At 39.7% G+C, this 17,120-nt stretch overlaps 1 protein-coding gene across 6 annotated transcripts in view; it reads right to left on the reverse strand.

Moving 5' to 3' along the window:
- ubr4 (ubiquitin protein ligase E3 component n-recognin 4) overlaps positions 1-16,200 on the reverse strand; it is a 67,144-nt gene extending 50,944 nt beyond the window's left edge. For all 6 annotated transcript variants that reach the window (XM_078287995.1, XM_071923686.2, XM_078287994.1 and 3 more), the window contains exons 1-15: positions 16,076-16,200; positions 12,159-12,256; positions 11,849-11,952; positions 11,346-11,475; positions 11,000-11,145; positions 10,647-10,746; positions 10,012-10,153; positions 9,071-9,195; positions 8,462-8,586; positions 7,852-7,911; positions 7,424-7,614; positions 6,884-6,983; positions 5,910-6,047; positions 5,289-5,406; positions 314-501 (exon numbers count right to left, since the gene is read on the reverse strand). In XM_078287995.1, the coding sequence (XP_078144121.1) occupies positions 314-501; positions 5,289-5,406; positions 5,910-6,047; positions 6,884-6,983; positions 7,424-7,614; positions 7,852-7,911; positions 8,462-8,586; positions 9,071-9,195; positions 10,012-10,153; positions 10,647-10,746; positions 11,000-11,145; positions 11,346-11,475; positions 11,849-11,952; positions 12,159-12,256; positions 16,076-16,200 (1,890 nt within the window). The remainder of the gene's footprint in view (positions 1-313; positions 502-5,288; positions 5,407-5,909; positions 6,048-6,883; positions 6,984-7,423; positions 7,615-7,851; positions 7,912-8,461; positions 8,587-9,070; positions 9,196-10,011; positions 10,154-10,646; positions 10,747-10,999; positions 11,146-11,345; positions 11,476-11,848; positions 11,953-12,158; positions 12,257-16,075) is intronic.
- Positions 16,201-17,120: the final 920 nt, after the last annotated feature.

A 17,120-nucleotide genomic window follows, 5' to 3' on the forward strand; every position in this document is an offset into this window, starting at 1 on the left:
AGGAAAAAAAGTTGTCTGAGTTGTGGAGTTTACTACTGAAAAACCCTCATATGCTGTAACAAGAGAGACAACCAGAAATATTCTATCATTGTAAAAACCAAAAACTGGATGAACGAAAATGTTCAAGACCACACACACTTCCACCTTTTCCCCTGTTCGGGGAAAAATGTTAATACATGTTTAAGATGTCAAATTCCAGTGTTTTGACCCCCAAGGTATGTCTTCTTGCAATGTGTACTCATGCCTCAGTGCAGCAGCTTTATTCTATATTTTGTCAATTAGAGAAAAAAAGAATCAAAACAAAAGTCCTCACCAGCTCTGGGTCTTTGCGGCCAGCTAAAATGTTGCCATTCTCGCTGGGATTCTGCTTGCTGGGGCTCTTCAGCCTGGGGGAGGTCTCCAGGGGTGGGGGTGGTGGAGGGGGTGGAGGAGCCACTTTGTCTTTGGTGGGAGAGATTGTCTCTTCAAACCAAAGCCCTAAGATGGGCTCACTGTCATCGTCTGAAAAGACACACAAATCTTTTACATGAATTCCTTGGAGTGGAGGTAAGAAATGTGCCAAGAATGACATGACATTTGCTGAGTGGTAGTGGTGACATCAAAAGGCAAAATATCAAAAGCGTCAAACTACTTCATGACACCTACAACGCTGTGCAGCTGGTAGACAAGAGCCAAAGACTGCCATCACCATAACTAGTGAACTTATACTGAAGTTCTATTGGTGAATATCCACTTAAAGAGGAATACTGGAAAATTCAGCAGAATTAACATTTTTCTCAGAAGTTGTTTTTGGAGAGACAACTTATTTTCTATTATTTTACAACGGTATTTTTCAATGTGCCTGCCTTCAAAAGAGCTAGTGGAACGATAATGACAGAGCTCACCCTGCAGTGTTTCACTGCGTGGTCGTAGTTGCTGAAAAGCTAAAAAGCAACTCCACGATTTAACACAGCTAATACTCATCAAAATAAGATATACAGTGCACTCAAAAAAGGTGGTATATGTCAAAAGTATAATCCAAAAGTAAGCTGTGTATGTTGCCAATGGAGGCTTAAGGCAAAAACTATGTTTTCTGTTTTGTGGAAAACATAGATGGGATCATGGAATCTGGGTTGAAATATGGAATTTGGCATTAAATGCACAATACCACAGAATGGTAAAGTTTTAGGGAAATTGTTGAAGAAATACTAGCCTAATATATCAGTTATTTTGAGTAATTTCTGTCATGAAAAGATGAACAGAAACATTTTTTTTAACATCATGGCAACATGTACTGGGAGCATAGCTGCCTTTGTGGGGTGGGATTGTGTGTGTGTGTGTGTGTGTGTGTGTGTCCATGCTTTTGGGAAAAATCTGAAAAATATTCTAAGGCTGGGACCACATTTAATGCATTGAATGCGTTAGTCTCCAATGGAAGTTCATTTATTTGAATTGAGAAAACCTGTTACTGCTGCATCATTCCACTGCAGATGCATTACGTTGCAATGAACATGTCACATGCATTGGATTGTTTTCTACTTGTGCATTGATAATGCATGCATAAACTAGAACAAATGTTGTATCTATGCCCCATTGACGTTTCTGTGATGCAAACATTTGGTCAGAAAATGTTTGCATCACAAAGACTTCAAGAGCTAGCAAGAATTAAACAATAATCATGTCTTATGCGTTTCATCTCAATACATTTCAACACAATATCATTGCAAAGAACTCTGCAGTTTGCAGCAACAAAAATGCATTATACATTAAGTGTGATCCTGGTGTAATAACGCAAGGTGGATTCTGTCACAAATGTTCAACTAACTTTCTTTGAAGCACTGTGATACAAACTAGAAGCTGCAATGGCTTATAAAAAAATAAATGAAAAAAATAAAACATGCCAACATGATAACATTTCATTGGCCCTATTTATTGTGATTTCTTTCAATTGTTCTGAACTGATGATGAAAAATGAGAAATGAATGCGCGTACACTGAATGCATTACACCTCTGTTACACAACACAATGAAGAGTCTTGAAAAATCACCACCCAGTCAACTGAAATGTAATTTTAAGTACTGTCCTCCTGTTTATGAGCATATGTATAGCAAACACCTACTTTCAAAGAAAATTAAAAACGTTGGAAACTGAGCTTAGACAGAGCTCAAAAGAGAAAGAAGTTAATCAAAAGATTTTAAATATTATGAAGCTGATTGTTTTGTGCTTGTACTATTTGCAAATGCTCAAATAAGGAGATCTGAACGTTGTCCAAGATTTATTTTCCATCTGCAAGTCCTCCAATTGTAGCTAAACATGCCAATAGATACACAAGCAAATTTCCAGGTTCAGAAACTGTTAATCAGTGAAATCTATTTCCAACAGTAAGATATTATAATATGACAATCACAGGCCTGAAAGGGATCTCAATTCAGAAGTATGACCAGTTGTCAGATTCATTCAAATAACAGGAAGCAACCTTAAGTTTTTAAAGAATATCACTTTAAGTTGATATTCACATTTGCATGCAACATATGGAAATCATAGCTTTTCAAGTGACAGCAAGACGTAGCATAGTGTGCTTAAGCCCATGGTTCACAAGCATAACTTGAACTTATATTAAAGGATAATACCACTGTTTTGACATCGGCCCTATATCATTCTTGCCTCGATAAGAGTTAATCCCTCATTCTGTTATTCTGCAATGCTCTGGTCCCAAACCCCTACCCCCTAAAAATCACCATATTTGATGCAAATGTCTTAATCTCTCCACTGTCCCTTTTCCCCAGAGAAATTGCCCTCTTGTGCTTTAATACAGCTTCTAAAGAGGAGGATGAGAACCATTCCCAGAAATTATACATTTTCAGACACACTGGCGATGTCCAATTATATGGCAGTGACAAATCAGAATAAAATGATGACCAGAGACCTGGAAAAAGGAAACAAAACAGAGGTCTGAGGTTTTAATTCCTGTCAAGACAAAAATGAGAACCCGCATATCAACACCACTGGTATTATCCTTTGCACTACTCTGAGCCACAGATGAACCTCTTTGACAAAACATTATAATTTAGCCCATGTCAATTACAACAGAAATCAGCACCTTTCAGAGTCTGTCTTGCCAAAGCCCCTTCATCTGTGGCTCTGTTATTTCCTAAGCTAACAGGGCCACAGCTCAGAGCCTAAATTGTGAGACATACAATAACAAAATAAATCTAGGACAGTGAGGTGGACACCAAGTCTTTGACCTGAGGACAGAAAACTGCTGACCTGAGACACAAGCTGCACTTGTCTTCTCCTGTCTTCTCTCTGCTGAAATAGTAAACACTGTCAACTACACTGTCATTGTGCGATGAAGGGACAAGAATTTGAATTAGTATAGTGTGTGTGCGTGTGTGTGCACATGTATACGCTTGTGACTGCTCACACTGCTACCATAAGCTGCCATGAATTCACTGACCTGTTTCTAGACTCCCAAGAGGACTGACTCCGCTGCGGTCTTTTCCCGCAGTGAATTTACACTGGTCTACACAGCACAACTTTTTCAATGCATCCTGACACAGCATGACACAGCTCAGCCCTGACACTAGCTCAGAGATCAAACACAAACATGACCCTGCTTTCAGCACCCATATTCACACTGTCATATAGACAAATTAAGGTATACCTACATGTTTTAAATCTTAAGTCTAGCAATTTCTTCAACAGGTGCGCATTGTGGTGAAAAGCCTCCAGTTTTCCATTAAATGAGTCAGTTTTTTAGCATTCCTCATTACAAAGTCAGCATTTCAATGACAACTGCTAGCGTTACTAACAAGATATTTAAAGCAATACACACGTTTTTGGGAGGTTGGCCCGTTGGTCAATTTACCAGTTAGGTGATGAGAACATACACACCAGTAGATCTTTCACTCTGGTGCTTCATGTTAACACTTTAGCATTTAGCATTTAAAAATAGCTGTAGCCATGGTGTATTTTTGGACCCAATTTAAATGAGCAACATATTCTTCCGCTGCACAGTAATTTTCAGCTGTACACAGTCTCCCAAACAAAACAAGTAGTGCTCCAAGTCTCATGGGAAGAGAGACCTTTCAACTGGGACATTAGTCCTGGTAGTACAGTACGTTATTTTTGTTATCACATTTCATGTTCATTTTACCAATCTCCTACACAAAACTGGTAGACTTGGCTGTGTATCATTTGAAATAACTTACCATTTAGCTTTAGAGGTGCTACAAGTTCTTATTCTCTCACTTTTGAGATAATGCTAGTTGCCTACGATCACTCAGCATGGCTTATGGTAAAGTGTTAGCATGAAGCACTGGAGCAATCGATCTACCAAGGACAGTGGTGTCTATGTTCTCATTACTTAACAAGTAAGCTGATCAACAGGACAATCTCCCAAAAACTTGCCACATTCCTTTAAGGTGGCTGAAGGATGCTCACATATTATTTCCGCTAACAAGGCAAATCCCAAGTGAAGACAACTAACTGTAACTCATAATGTCACGGCATGCCTTTAAGTAACAATATCTATTTAACATTCAGGATTTTAGGAGTTGCAGAAAACGCAGTGTTTGGTGATCTTAGCAACATGATGCCTGACGACACTTTAATTTCATGATGCACATATACATGTTCTCTAGTCTATTTTCTTCTAGATCATATTAATATATCAATATAGCTTGTCCTCATGAGACAGCTTTGCATCATTTTATCATTTCCCTCATTTTATCACCAGTGGTTAAAGTTTCAACTGTATTTGACTCAACAGTGCCATAGCCACCTGTTTACGTTGTTTAGGAAACACACAAAACATTAAAGAACACACTGGCAGGCGATTTTGCTGCACTGCATCTCTACGGCATGGAATGACAAATTAATTACCATTAATAAGCAAATGATTGTTATTTTTGTACCATATCAATGCAAGTTCTCTAATAGCAATACAACCATTTCAAGCTGAATAAAATGTACCCATATATACCCCAAAAATTCTTAAAAGGGTTGCACCTGTCTCATCTCATCGGTTATCAGTGCTGCCAAGAACAAGATGTGCATTGGTTCATGTATCTACACTTCTATGGCCAAGATTTAACAGCCAATAATGTCTAGACAATTGCCTGAGGAATGAACTGGTTAATGCCCTTTTTGTGTATATGAACTTAACATAACATGCAATTTAGTGGATGCGTTTACCGAAAGCGCCTTATAGTTATGTGGTTGCACAGTTTCTCTAGCATGAGCTTTGCAATTCTAGGAAGTTTTCTAAAGAGCTGATGTATTTGTTGGGATCCAGAATAATACAGTACCTTGGCTGCTATCCTCCTCTGTACTGCTGAAATCATCCTCATAGTAGGTGTTAGAATCTGTGGAGGCGCTGGCATCACTGCTGACTGAGCCCTTCCTCTGGCGCTGAAGGACACAGGCCTAATGGAAACAGGAATTAAGACGAGTGTTTAGGTGTGTTCAAACTACTCCACTTTCTTTTCAAACTGCCACTGCCTTTGTTACCAAAACAGTAAGAGGACAGAAACAGCTGCTTTGGAAAAAGCGTTGCGCCTCATTTCTTTTTTGGCAAAGCTTACTTAAGTTGAGAAAAAGTCTACTTTTTGAAGAGCACAGGATGTGGACCACACTTTGTGAGCTGACAAATCAGAATGAAGAGGAGACAGTTGGACTGCACCCCCCTCCTCTGTCTCTTGGTTAAAGCCAGCCCATGATCAAACAACATGCACCAAACCAAACTAGAACTACAATGTCAACAATTTGTTATGGAAACAAAGTGCAAAATTGACATTGAAGTCAATTTTGTGAAAATATATGTAGGTAAAAAACTTGACAACACTCTAAAAACTGAGCTAGAACAAATAATGCAAGATAATGCGCAATAGTACATATTACAGGTATGTGGGTATAAATGATGATTGCACCTTTTTGTAGGAAGTGGAGAGAAGGGTGAAGAGCAGATTGGTCAGGGGCACAGAGTCGATAAGCCTTTGGACCCTCTGGATGGAGGTGCTCTGGGCCATGATGTTGAGCTCGGCTGGTGGACCGTCACTTGCCCAACCCTGTAGGTGGCGGGGTGGGGTGGGGATGAGGAAACAGGGCTTTAATGGAACACAGGCTTTCTACTCATGTCCCATTTCAAAATTCCATCATCTTTCCAGACCTTAATTTCTTGACTGGATTTGAAAATCTTGGTCATTGGACATATCATTCCACATCTGGTGATTATTATTCACGACTATTACTACATTATGTGAAATGTGTTGCATATTTTTACAGACTTTTAGTGCATTTTCCAAACCTGATTTTTCAAGCACTGGAGACTATCAGTTCTCCATTTTCCAGATGCAAGTATGAACCCTTGGAATAGAGCTATAATGATTGACTAATTAATTTAATCAAGGTGGAAATTTTAAACCTTTAATTTATTTTGTTTAGCAAACCAAAGTGCCAGCTACTTGCAGTTTACAGCTTCATGAAAAGTCAAATCGATGAATAAAACCCAAAAGACAATGATGTTCAGAGGGATTTGATGGTGTTTAATAATCAGTTTTGGTTAAAGTTTCGTTAAGGTTTGGGGTACATTCAGTGAATGAATAGGAAGGGTCAGCTTCTACTACTCAAGCCTCCTCTTGGGACATTCAAAATGTTTTCATCAAGATCAAGAAATTGGCACATGCCTCTTGTTAGCATTTGTTAACAGGGTATGACACCATAAGAAAGCCCCTCTTTGCTGCCATGAGACTGGTCATATATAGATGTTTATTGACCATGAGATAAGGACACATTAGTTTTGAAATTCTCCATTCTAGATTCGGTCCGGGGATTTTAGCATTGGTCAGTGTTTAAGACTCTCCATGGCAGCAGACTGAGTGAATTTGTTTGTTGCTTCACTTACCCGGTGCAGGGCCTCGACTTGCAGATCCTGGAAAAGCGAAGTCAAGAGTTTGATGGAGTGGTTGGCCAGGATTACGGACAGAACTCCAAACCCTTGGTGTCTTGGGAAAAAAAAAGAAAAATGAACAGATACTACACATTAATGACTGAAAAACAATGTATCTGGCCTTGATACAGAGACAGACATCACTCCTGGCTTCATTATAGAGGCTATGTCTCTTGGTAATTTTGTTTAGATACAGCTGTTGATCGCTGTAGTGCTGTGCTTCTCAAATGGAGGTGCACTTGCCTGTAGGAACCCCACAAAGCCTCAACAAGATTATTAAGTTATTTGGAAGTGACATTAGGAATGACTGTCACATTAATACAGTAACAACTTCTCACATCTCCATTATACCAAATGCCAGACCTGCACAGTTCCACCTTTCAAAACGCCAAAGGAGGCAGATGAATGGACAAAACTGAGCACACAGTGACGCTATAAAAATTACATTCACTCATTTTCTTTCTTACATTTAATTTCATATACATTGACATTTACCCTTTGCCAGGACCAAGTTTAGGCGATCCTGCTCCGTCCTTGGTGCGAGCTGCAATATCCCGGACTCGCAGGGCAGCCAGGGGATCCTTCTCCTTCCCTTTATCCGCCAGGGCGGTGGGGCTCAGATTGAGAATCAGGTACAGGCTGTTTAAAAGGCACCAGGCTCCCAGCAGCTGAAAGTTCTGATAATGCTGTTGAACACAGAAATGTAGCACAATACTATTACTATTTGGGAATGCAATAGAAAAGCTACAAAAAAACAAAAACAATCATACAACAACACTCTAAAAACTGTTATACTGATGAAGTGGCACAGTCAAATTAAACTAAAAACATTTCAGTATTGCTAAACAGCATTGAACTAGTGTTATTCTTCGTATCTAAGCAGCTTCCCCAATACCATATGAGCACTTAAACCTGGTACTCACCTCACCTCCAGCCCTGCGGGAGTTACTGATGGCTTGCCCGATCATTTCATAGATCTCCAGCTGTTTCAAACACAAATATTGTACTCGTTACCCTTTTAATGTACTATACCATGTCCTACCAAACAAATATAAACAAATGGTAGGCCAACCTACTGTAGTCGTAACGGGCAAATAGGCCTATTAGTAATTGACTTTTTATATGGCATTCATCAAAAACATCCAAGGTGACAAATCTTCTTACATGAAGCCTACGTTACATTTTATTCAAGCAATACAAATAGCCAAACTCATCAGTGTTCTTTGAATTAGAAGACGTGTATCTATTTAAATGGGAGCACACAGGACAAAGTGAAAACCCAATTCCAAAAATAAATGTTTCAATAGATTTGAATGAGTCACCCCCACCCCAAGTCTCAATACAAATGTATTTCCCCTCAAATCTCTGTTCTTATTTGAAGTCAGCCAACACTGATTTTGACCCTATGTGAAAAACACATGGTAGACACGACATGCTAGCCAGTGAAGAGCATTTATTTTGGCCGTACCAGAAATTATGTTACAAAACTCACATGTGAGCATGTAGCAGGTCTTTTGTAATAAAAATACTCACACATTTCTGGACAATTGTGGCTGCATCATTTTCATAGTCCTCTTCTTTAGTCCCAGTGGAGGCAGAGCGGAGCTGCAAGCCGCTACCTACCTGCAAAATGGCCATGCAGGTGGCCACACTCACACCTGAGAGGGTAAAACAGTTCTTAGTTAGGCATGGTTGATACTAAAGAAGCCAGCACAAGATAACACACAGGTTGGACTGGATATCAAAATTATTTGTTCTATATCATCAATCTGATGTTCAATGCATTCCAGGAGTTATTTTGCTATTTCTGAGGGACTGACACCAAAACCTGATGTTTACTGTTGATGTTTTAGATAGCTGAAATTTATTTTTGCCATTAGAAACCCTTGTAGCTGCGCTAGAAACATCTCAACGTGTCGTCATGTCAACGACCATTAGCCACTTATCCACAGGAAAAAGAAAATACACCACCAAACAACAGGTAATAGCTGTGTTAGTCACCATTAAGCCTCCTCCATTCTCACCACTACTCTATTCTTTACTTCATCCCAGTGTACCCTCTCAACAGCAGTTTGATTCATTAGATAGCATACGTACATTTTATTGTTACCATATTTAGCCCTAAACAGAGTTATTACCTACCAGCATAGAGACAGCTCAGAGCCAGCACAGTCATATCCAGTAATCTCCCTGGTGTCAAGGGCTCCAGGACAGGCAGGGAAAGTGTGTCCAAAGCCATGGTTACGTCTATCACCAATGAATGGAATCTGGATATGGGTTTAAGATACATACTAATAAGGAAATTGCATGGATGGAAAAGAACTACCCAAACACAAACACTACTCATCCACTACACGTACAGGACCAAACATTTACATTATATTGCCCATCCAAGGAGGATGACATCATCATGAAATTAATTTCAACATCTCATCATGCTTACTTACTAGATTACATTGACACTTGCTTTACAACATTTCAGTCAGTTCATCCGTCAGTGTTTACGTATTGGGTTGTGCTTACCTCACATGCCCCAACTAATTGTAATACAGTTCACATATACATCTAGCTTAAACTGCAAAAGTCTATTTCTGTGTATGTTTTGGTTCAATCATAACAAAAATTAGGCTGCCAATGTATTTTGGCACATGGAAGTTTACATTTGCTGACAAAGGAAGTGAAGGTAAAAACACTTATGGCTGACTGGGGAAGCTCACCAGAGCTTCCTATGATATCTATGGATGTTTTGAGCATTATGTACTCATACATGACTCAGTTTTTCAGAGTGATTATTGAAAGTGTTTTATCGTTTTACATCACTTTTTGGTATGTACATATTGCTACCCAGGAAAAGGAGCAGTTGGAGCAGCGGTGCTCTCTGCTTCCAAACTTACTTGATACCCTGCTCTGCTCTGCTGGGCTCAAGCAAAAAGCCGTAAGATCATGGCTGATACTTCTCACCCAGCCCTTCCCATTTACTCCTCTCCCCACTGGTAAAAGACTGAGTTCTATTAAAACTAGAACAATAAGGTTCAGTACCTACCCATAATTGTAAAATATATATATTTTTTTTAAAAACATACCCGTTGCGGACAGCAGTGGCATCAGCCACAGTTGCAGGCATGATAAAGAAGGAGTTGGCCGATACAGCATCCTGGAAACGGTTGATGTAGCGTAGAAAGTAGGGCAGGTTGAGGCACACTCGTAGCAACTTCTCAGACCCACCTGGAAAGATAAATTATGGAAAAAACTGAACTGGCAACTCATAAAAAATGAACAAAAGGGGAAAACCCTTGTGTGATTTGACATTATAACCTCAAAGCACAGACAAAACAACAACTGTGGAAGGTTGAGTGGATCTCACAAAATCTTGAGTTTCAGACTAAGGAAAATACTGAGGAAAATATCTAAGGAAAGTAAAATACTGAGGAAAATATCTGCAATGAAAGTAATTTCCCAATCCAACTTGGCGGTTATACGCACAAACCCTAGCAGTTTTCCATACATACATATTAGAGGTGGGATAATATTTCAAATCCAGATACATTTAGTATGTCTACTTTCAGGTATAAGAGTCATCACTAATCAAGTTACCTTTAAGGTTATTAGTTAAAAGGACTACGGTAAAACAACTGACACTTAACTGATATTGCCTGGTTACTGCCCAAACTAATAAATAAACCAACAGTGTGCTACCACAATGCCAACGCCTACTCACCTAGTTCCTGTAAGCTGGACACATTCTGAGAGACAAAGGCATTTTTCATTTTGGCCTGAATGGCCTGATCTGTTGTTTGGTCATCGCAATCACTCTCCGCCTGCATTTGGAAGGACATTTTAAGAAAACAAAATTAATTACAGTTATCAAAGCACTGACAGAACAGCTGTTAGTCAAGCTGCATGTTAGATTATAGCTGAGTCAGAGGTTAGTGTCAGGAAAAACGCTGATGAGCAGAAAACTTTTACGAGGCTGTTGTGGTTAGATTTAGTTGTCAAGTTCTGATGCTGAAATTGGTAATTAGGGAAATGAACTTCAGTATTGGAGCTGTACAGTTGGTTAATAAAACGTACCTGCATGTGTGCTGCTGACGGAGAGGCCAAGATGGTGGTAAGGTCAGGGTTAAAAACTGAAGTCAGTTGATTGAAGAAGTTCATCTGCACTTCCTTTTGTCGAAGCTCTGGGTTCACAGCACTGGGCAACTCCTTCTGATCTTCCACTATTACATTAAAAAGGACACAAGCAACGCAAAACTATTAGTTTCCCATGAATGTGAGTTGATAGCTTCGTTTTCCACTTTTGACTGATTCACACATTTTCTATTCTGTCTTTTATTAAGAATAAATGAATGATTACATTACCAGTAGTGTTGTAACAAACCCAGTGAAGTATTGAATAACCTCGGTCCATCCCACTTACCATCTGAAAGGGTCTTGACGGTTTGAGGCAACTTGGCGGACTTCATCATAGCAGTGAAAGTAATGATTTCTGTGCGGTCTAATCTGCTGCAGCCAGTGCAAAGTCCTTTTATTAAAAGGATCAGGTGTTTCTAAAGAAAAAGAAATAAAGAGTTTTAGTGAATTCAACTGGTGGTTATAAGGGATGTAATTTCAAAATGAAATGAGAAAACAGATGTGCATTCCTAGAGAAAGCAAGGTAATTTCTATTTAATCAGAATGAATGGGATTGTTTTACTTTTGTTTGCCTGCAAAGTTTAAAGTCTTAAGAATATCTGGGAGGTATTATTGGCAATAAAATCATGTAATCACAAACGATTCCAAAATTCCTGTCCACTAAAAACTGCCTTTAGTGAAGTTTAAATAGTCTTATATATTTCCCACTCGCTTAAAATTGCCCTAAAATGTTCAGTGCTGATGAATGTAAGCCCAAAACAATACTCCAATGTAGTTTGTTTCTCTTACCTGTGACACTGCACATGCCTCATCTGGGTTCTCCAGGCGCAGCAATGAGAATTCAATCAGTACTTTACATGCTGCAGCGACCGACAGCAACTGATTCCTTGGAACTAAAGAAACAGCATAAAAATAATTAGCACACTGGAAGAAACAAATATCATGCAGCTTATACCATTTAATCTATTTGGCTAAGTAACAGTCAAACTATTCATTTCTAAACTGTTACACTACACCGTTAAATGTTTCACTTTTACAAATAGAATTTATATTCAAATACATTTACTGTCAGCAAAAGAGGAAATGAAGATATACATACTTTGTCCACATACTGTGGTGATGTAATGTGCAGAGAGAGCCACAAATGATGAGTAGAAAGGCTCATACTGTTTGTCATGGTGAAGAATCTCTGATTCACTGCAAATGACAATTGGAATATCTCATTAGGCCTATATATTGGGAAATATGCATTTTCATATAATACTGTAATGGCATTTTGTCTTTCTGCAGAAGGGTGATGGGAAAGACTGGACACAAAGAGAGGACGACATGGGATGGATATGATATAGGCTACACCTTAGCCCGCTGAGCTATGGAGCACCTAAGACATTTAGGAACATTCAGTCGAATAACCTACTTCAACCAAGCCCTGTATTTACCAAGTGTATCAAGAGAACAAGTGCTGAAAAAGTTCTCATTATTTGCACTACCCACAACGACCAAAAGTGAACATTGTGTGAAATTACACTATATTAACTTCAGATTAACTTCAGTGTTTGTCAGCAATTGTTTGGGGTGGATAATTAAATAAATTAAAAGCCTCCCAGACATAACGGCATGTAAAATGTATCATTGTCTAGCCACAGCTTTAGGCATACAGCCAAAAGTTCACAAAACTTCATTAGTTTACAATAAATGAGAATTGATAAATGCTTTCCAATTATTCTCGCATATTCTCTGCTGTCTTTTTTATGAATATGAGCTTCAGGCTCTGAATCAAAAAATGTCCTGACATCCCTGAGAAATGACCCTGGGTACTGGTGCAGTGACATTATATTCGGCACTGGCCTTGGCCATAATGAAGGATTTTGAGCCTTATCTCAAATGTGTCACACATCCGCTCCAGGACCGCTCCAGTCTGTGGATGACGCAGTTAACATGGGCCTACACTTTGTCCCTGAACCTGGACACCCTTGGCTCTGATGCCAGGATCCTGCTGGTACACTTCACCAGTGTTCAACAACATCATACCAGAACTGGTCCATGGCAAACTGCCCCCAGCCGAATGCTACCTCCTCAATCTGTGATCTGTGATCATTTACTGACACAAGGCAGTCCGTGCTGCTGTGAGCGCATGTGCTCCACAGGGATGTGTGCTCTCTCTTTCTCCTCCTCTATGCTGTGTATACCGATGACTGTTCCTCCAGCCACCCATCCATCAAACTGCTCAAGTGTGGGGACAATACGACCCTAGCGGGCCTCACCATGACAATGATTAGTCCACGTACAGAAAAAGAGGTCAGTCTCACATCATGCTGTAGTGCCAACAACTTGGTGGTGAACACACTCAAAACTGTGGATATAAGGACTGATTTGTAAAAGAACCAGCCTGCTAATTAAGCCCTGGAGATTATCTGCTCAGATGTGAACTCAGCTGAGTCCTTCAAGTTCCATGGGTCCGGTCCACCATCACTAAAACCATCAAATGGAATGAAAACATCGCTGCTTAACTAAGAAACTCCAAGGATGTTCTCCCTTAGCAAATGAGGATGTTTCACCACCATTCCTGGTCCAATTTTACCAGTCAATAATCAAAAGCAGCCCAACATTCTCTATCACAGTGTAGTTTTCCTCCACCTCCTTTTTCTCCAATGTATTGTCCGCACTGCTGAGTGGGTCAATGGTCGGCTGTGGCTCTCCATGAAGAAGCTGCACAATGCCGGGCGAAGAAAAGAAAGGATTGCGACCCATCCTGCACACACAGGTTGTCACCTATTTCAAAAACTGTCCTCTGGGAGACAGTATGAGTCCATTAAGACCAAAACCACCAGCCACCTCAACAGCCTCTGCCCAAGAGCTGTTACCCTACTCAACCAGCCCCCCCAAAACTTAGCCCATACAAATCTCTGGACTCCCCCTCTGGAAGTGACTGTAATGTTACATATGCTACTGTTTAGTCCAGTACTGTTAGTTTAGATGATGTTGAGTACTTATTTCTTACTTTTTATCATGCTCAGTATAACTCAGTATACACCATTCCAATGCACTGCTGGACACTCACCATCCCTCTCTACAACTGCGACCATAATGGATGCCACACTGCCTGAATGCACATAGTGATGGATGTACATATGCAGAGTGCTATGTATAGTCTACTGTTTTTTTCAGTGTGGGGCTCCTTGTCCTTGCACCATGTGTGCATCTACTTATTCTATTTGTCAATATGTCCCTGCACCAATGTCGCCAAGACAAATTCCTGTTCATTTTATGTAGTTAGGAAAAAAAACATTCTCTTTGTAGGTTTGATCTCTCCACAACAGCAAAATATCATAGGCAAGTACAATCTTTAATTGGAACACATAACTATATTATTAACAATGTCTTCTTGTCTTCTTCTTGAATATGGTATGTCCAACAACATTATCAATGATGTTCTTGACCAAAACCAAGAACTATGCAGAACTGCTACTGACAACAAACTTGCTGGTAACATCAGTATTCTGCGAGGCAATCGCTCAGTATGTATGCAGGCTGCTAGCAGGGCAACATAGTGTCATCTGTGACCACACTGCCAGCTATGTGGAAATCAAGATGTTACAATATGTGGGTCTGGGTACATTAGATGTAAATGCATGAATCAATGAACAAGTGTTTGGATTCAACATTCAAACCATGTCCACGTCATTTCCAACAAAAGCTGTATGTGCATGCATGTTGTCTTTGGTCAAGAGAATATCTAATCACTCAGTGTTGTCAATTATTTCAGCTTTGTCATTTAATCCTTTAGCAATGTAAGGCTGTTTCTTTAATGTCTGCAGACTTGTGCAGAAAATGCAACTTTGCCGTTTTTGCAGTTTTGTTGTTTGCAGGTCGTTTCATTTGAAATGAAACCAACAAGCATGGCAGCGTTTCATTTGAATCCCCAGAGGGCTCAGCTGATGTCACCACCATCTGAGTAGGAGTGTCAAATGACAACCTGGCCACTCTGTGTGGACCTCTCTCGGTAATCGTAGCATTCTGATATTCTTGACATATTGCATGTGTTTGTAGTATGGCGTGTGTATCTACTATAGAGTTTTCGAGCAACATTAATGGCGAGATCACTGAAACTTCTCACTGCTCTTGACAATTACGGCTGGCCGTGACACTAGTCTCAAATTCTCCCCGAGTGACAGCAGCGCTGCACCACCTTCCTTGTGATTAGCAGCAGCACCCTGTCGGGTTTCCAATCAGCCATTCCGATTTACTGAGTTAATGACTAAACAGGAGTAGCGCTAAGTTATCGTTTGATTACATCAACGGTGCCCCATCACCTCCTCGTCCCAAAATGAGTGGAGAAACCCTGGTCTCCGCCTACATTTTCAGTCCAGCCACCCACATACCTACGTCTGATAAACTGACTAGCTAACCTGCTAGATAGCTAATGCTTATAGTTTATGTTGACAGAGTATGAGTAGACCAAACAAGAGTGATACAGCAAGCTCAGCATACTAGCGGAATCGAATAAGCTAGCTGACGTAGCCAAATATTACTGTTGCTCGGCCCTATGAACTCAAATACGTTAGCCAGCCAGTTCGCAAGGCCCATTAGCTAGCTTGTTGGCTAATGTTTGTGTTAGCTAGCTAATGATAAAGCAAATTTCCGTTTACTGCAACGCTGGATAACATTTGTGTACCATCACATTAAAGATATGTCAGCGTTCGTCAAACATAGGTAGTGCCTTGTGTATAGCAGCTTATAAATTATCAGCTACAGTGAGCTTAATAGCATTTTTGCGTAAGTTAGCTAGCATGTTAGCTAACGTCAGTAACTAAATCGAGGCCAGTGTAAGTTACACTCGAATAGCTGGCTAGCTAGCTAGCCGCTAATGGTAGCTAAGCTAGATAGGTAACGTTTGCTGTCTAACTTAACTACCAAGCTAAGTTAGCAAGTTAGCCAGCCAGCTGACTTCATGGTGGGCACGGCCAATATCCAAGTAAACAGAGATCCACAATTCACTGACATATAACCGATTACCTGTTGATTATAGACCCGATAAGCTGAGGTAGCTCTTTCGTTTCAAAAGCTGTGTACGAAGCTGATAAAAGCGGTCGTACTGCCGCTGTCCATTCGTGTTCCCCATCTCCTCCGCTCGACGCCATCTTGAAATCCCGTAGAAAAAACTAGCTACTGGAAGAAGAAAACTGTAAACGGAAAGTAAATTACAGGGGGCGCTCACACTGTAACAACATTTATTACATCATTATTTGAAACTGGAATGTGTAGAATTGTGGATATTGTAAATCGAACAAAGTTTTAAATTGTTAATCAATATTGTTCATCAAGAGCAACGTTTTAGTCTCAGAGCAATGCCTGAAGATAGAAATTACATGTATTGCCTTATTACACCTGTGTGTGTTATATAGATTTCACTGGTGGAACTGTCCTGCCCTGCCGACACTGGTCATATAATACAGTACACAATGCTACATGGACCTGTGAATGTATATCAGAATTAATCACTTATCTCCGGCTTTATCTCTATAATTTCTGAGAGCAGTTACCAACAGGATATTAGATGATGAAAAAATAAATTAAAAAAATGGGACAAGACTGTATTCAAATAACCTTTGAATAGAGTCTGGTCCCATTTATCAAGTCACTGCATCATCTCTGTACAATATCTTAAGAACACAAATGTGTTTTCAGTTTTTCTCTCTGGTACATTCTTTATGATACACTTGAATCCTAAAGGTGAATACGAAAGTGAAAGATGAATACGAATATGAAAGTGAATGAATAGGTTTCAGAAGAAGAGCACATTTGAGAGAAAATGAGATGGAGAATTATCAGATTTTCTGACTGTGATGGCTTGTTGAATTTAATAGCCAACTCATTTTTGCAGACAGTGATAGCTTTGAAACTTTTTTTTTTCTTTTCTTTTCTTTTCCTATATTCCATCTTACAGTTTAAGTAGAAAAATGTATTTGCTGTAAAAGGAGGCATACATTTTTCATTGTGCAAAATAAATACCTTAAAACCTATACAAGTTTTGTATTGCATGCTACTTAGAATCCACTCA

Source organism: Centroberyx gerrardi, chromosome 14 (assembly GCF_048128805.1).
Source record: "Centroberyx gerrardi isolate f3 chromosome 14, fCenGer3.hap1.cur.20231027, whole genome shotgun sequence".
Taxonomy (NCBI): Eukaryota; Metazoa; Chordata; class Actinopteri; order Beryciformes; family Berycidae; genus Centroberyx; species Centroberyx gerrardi.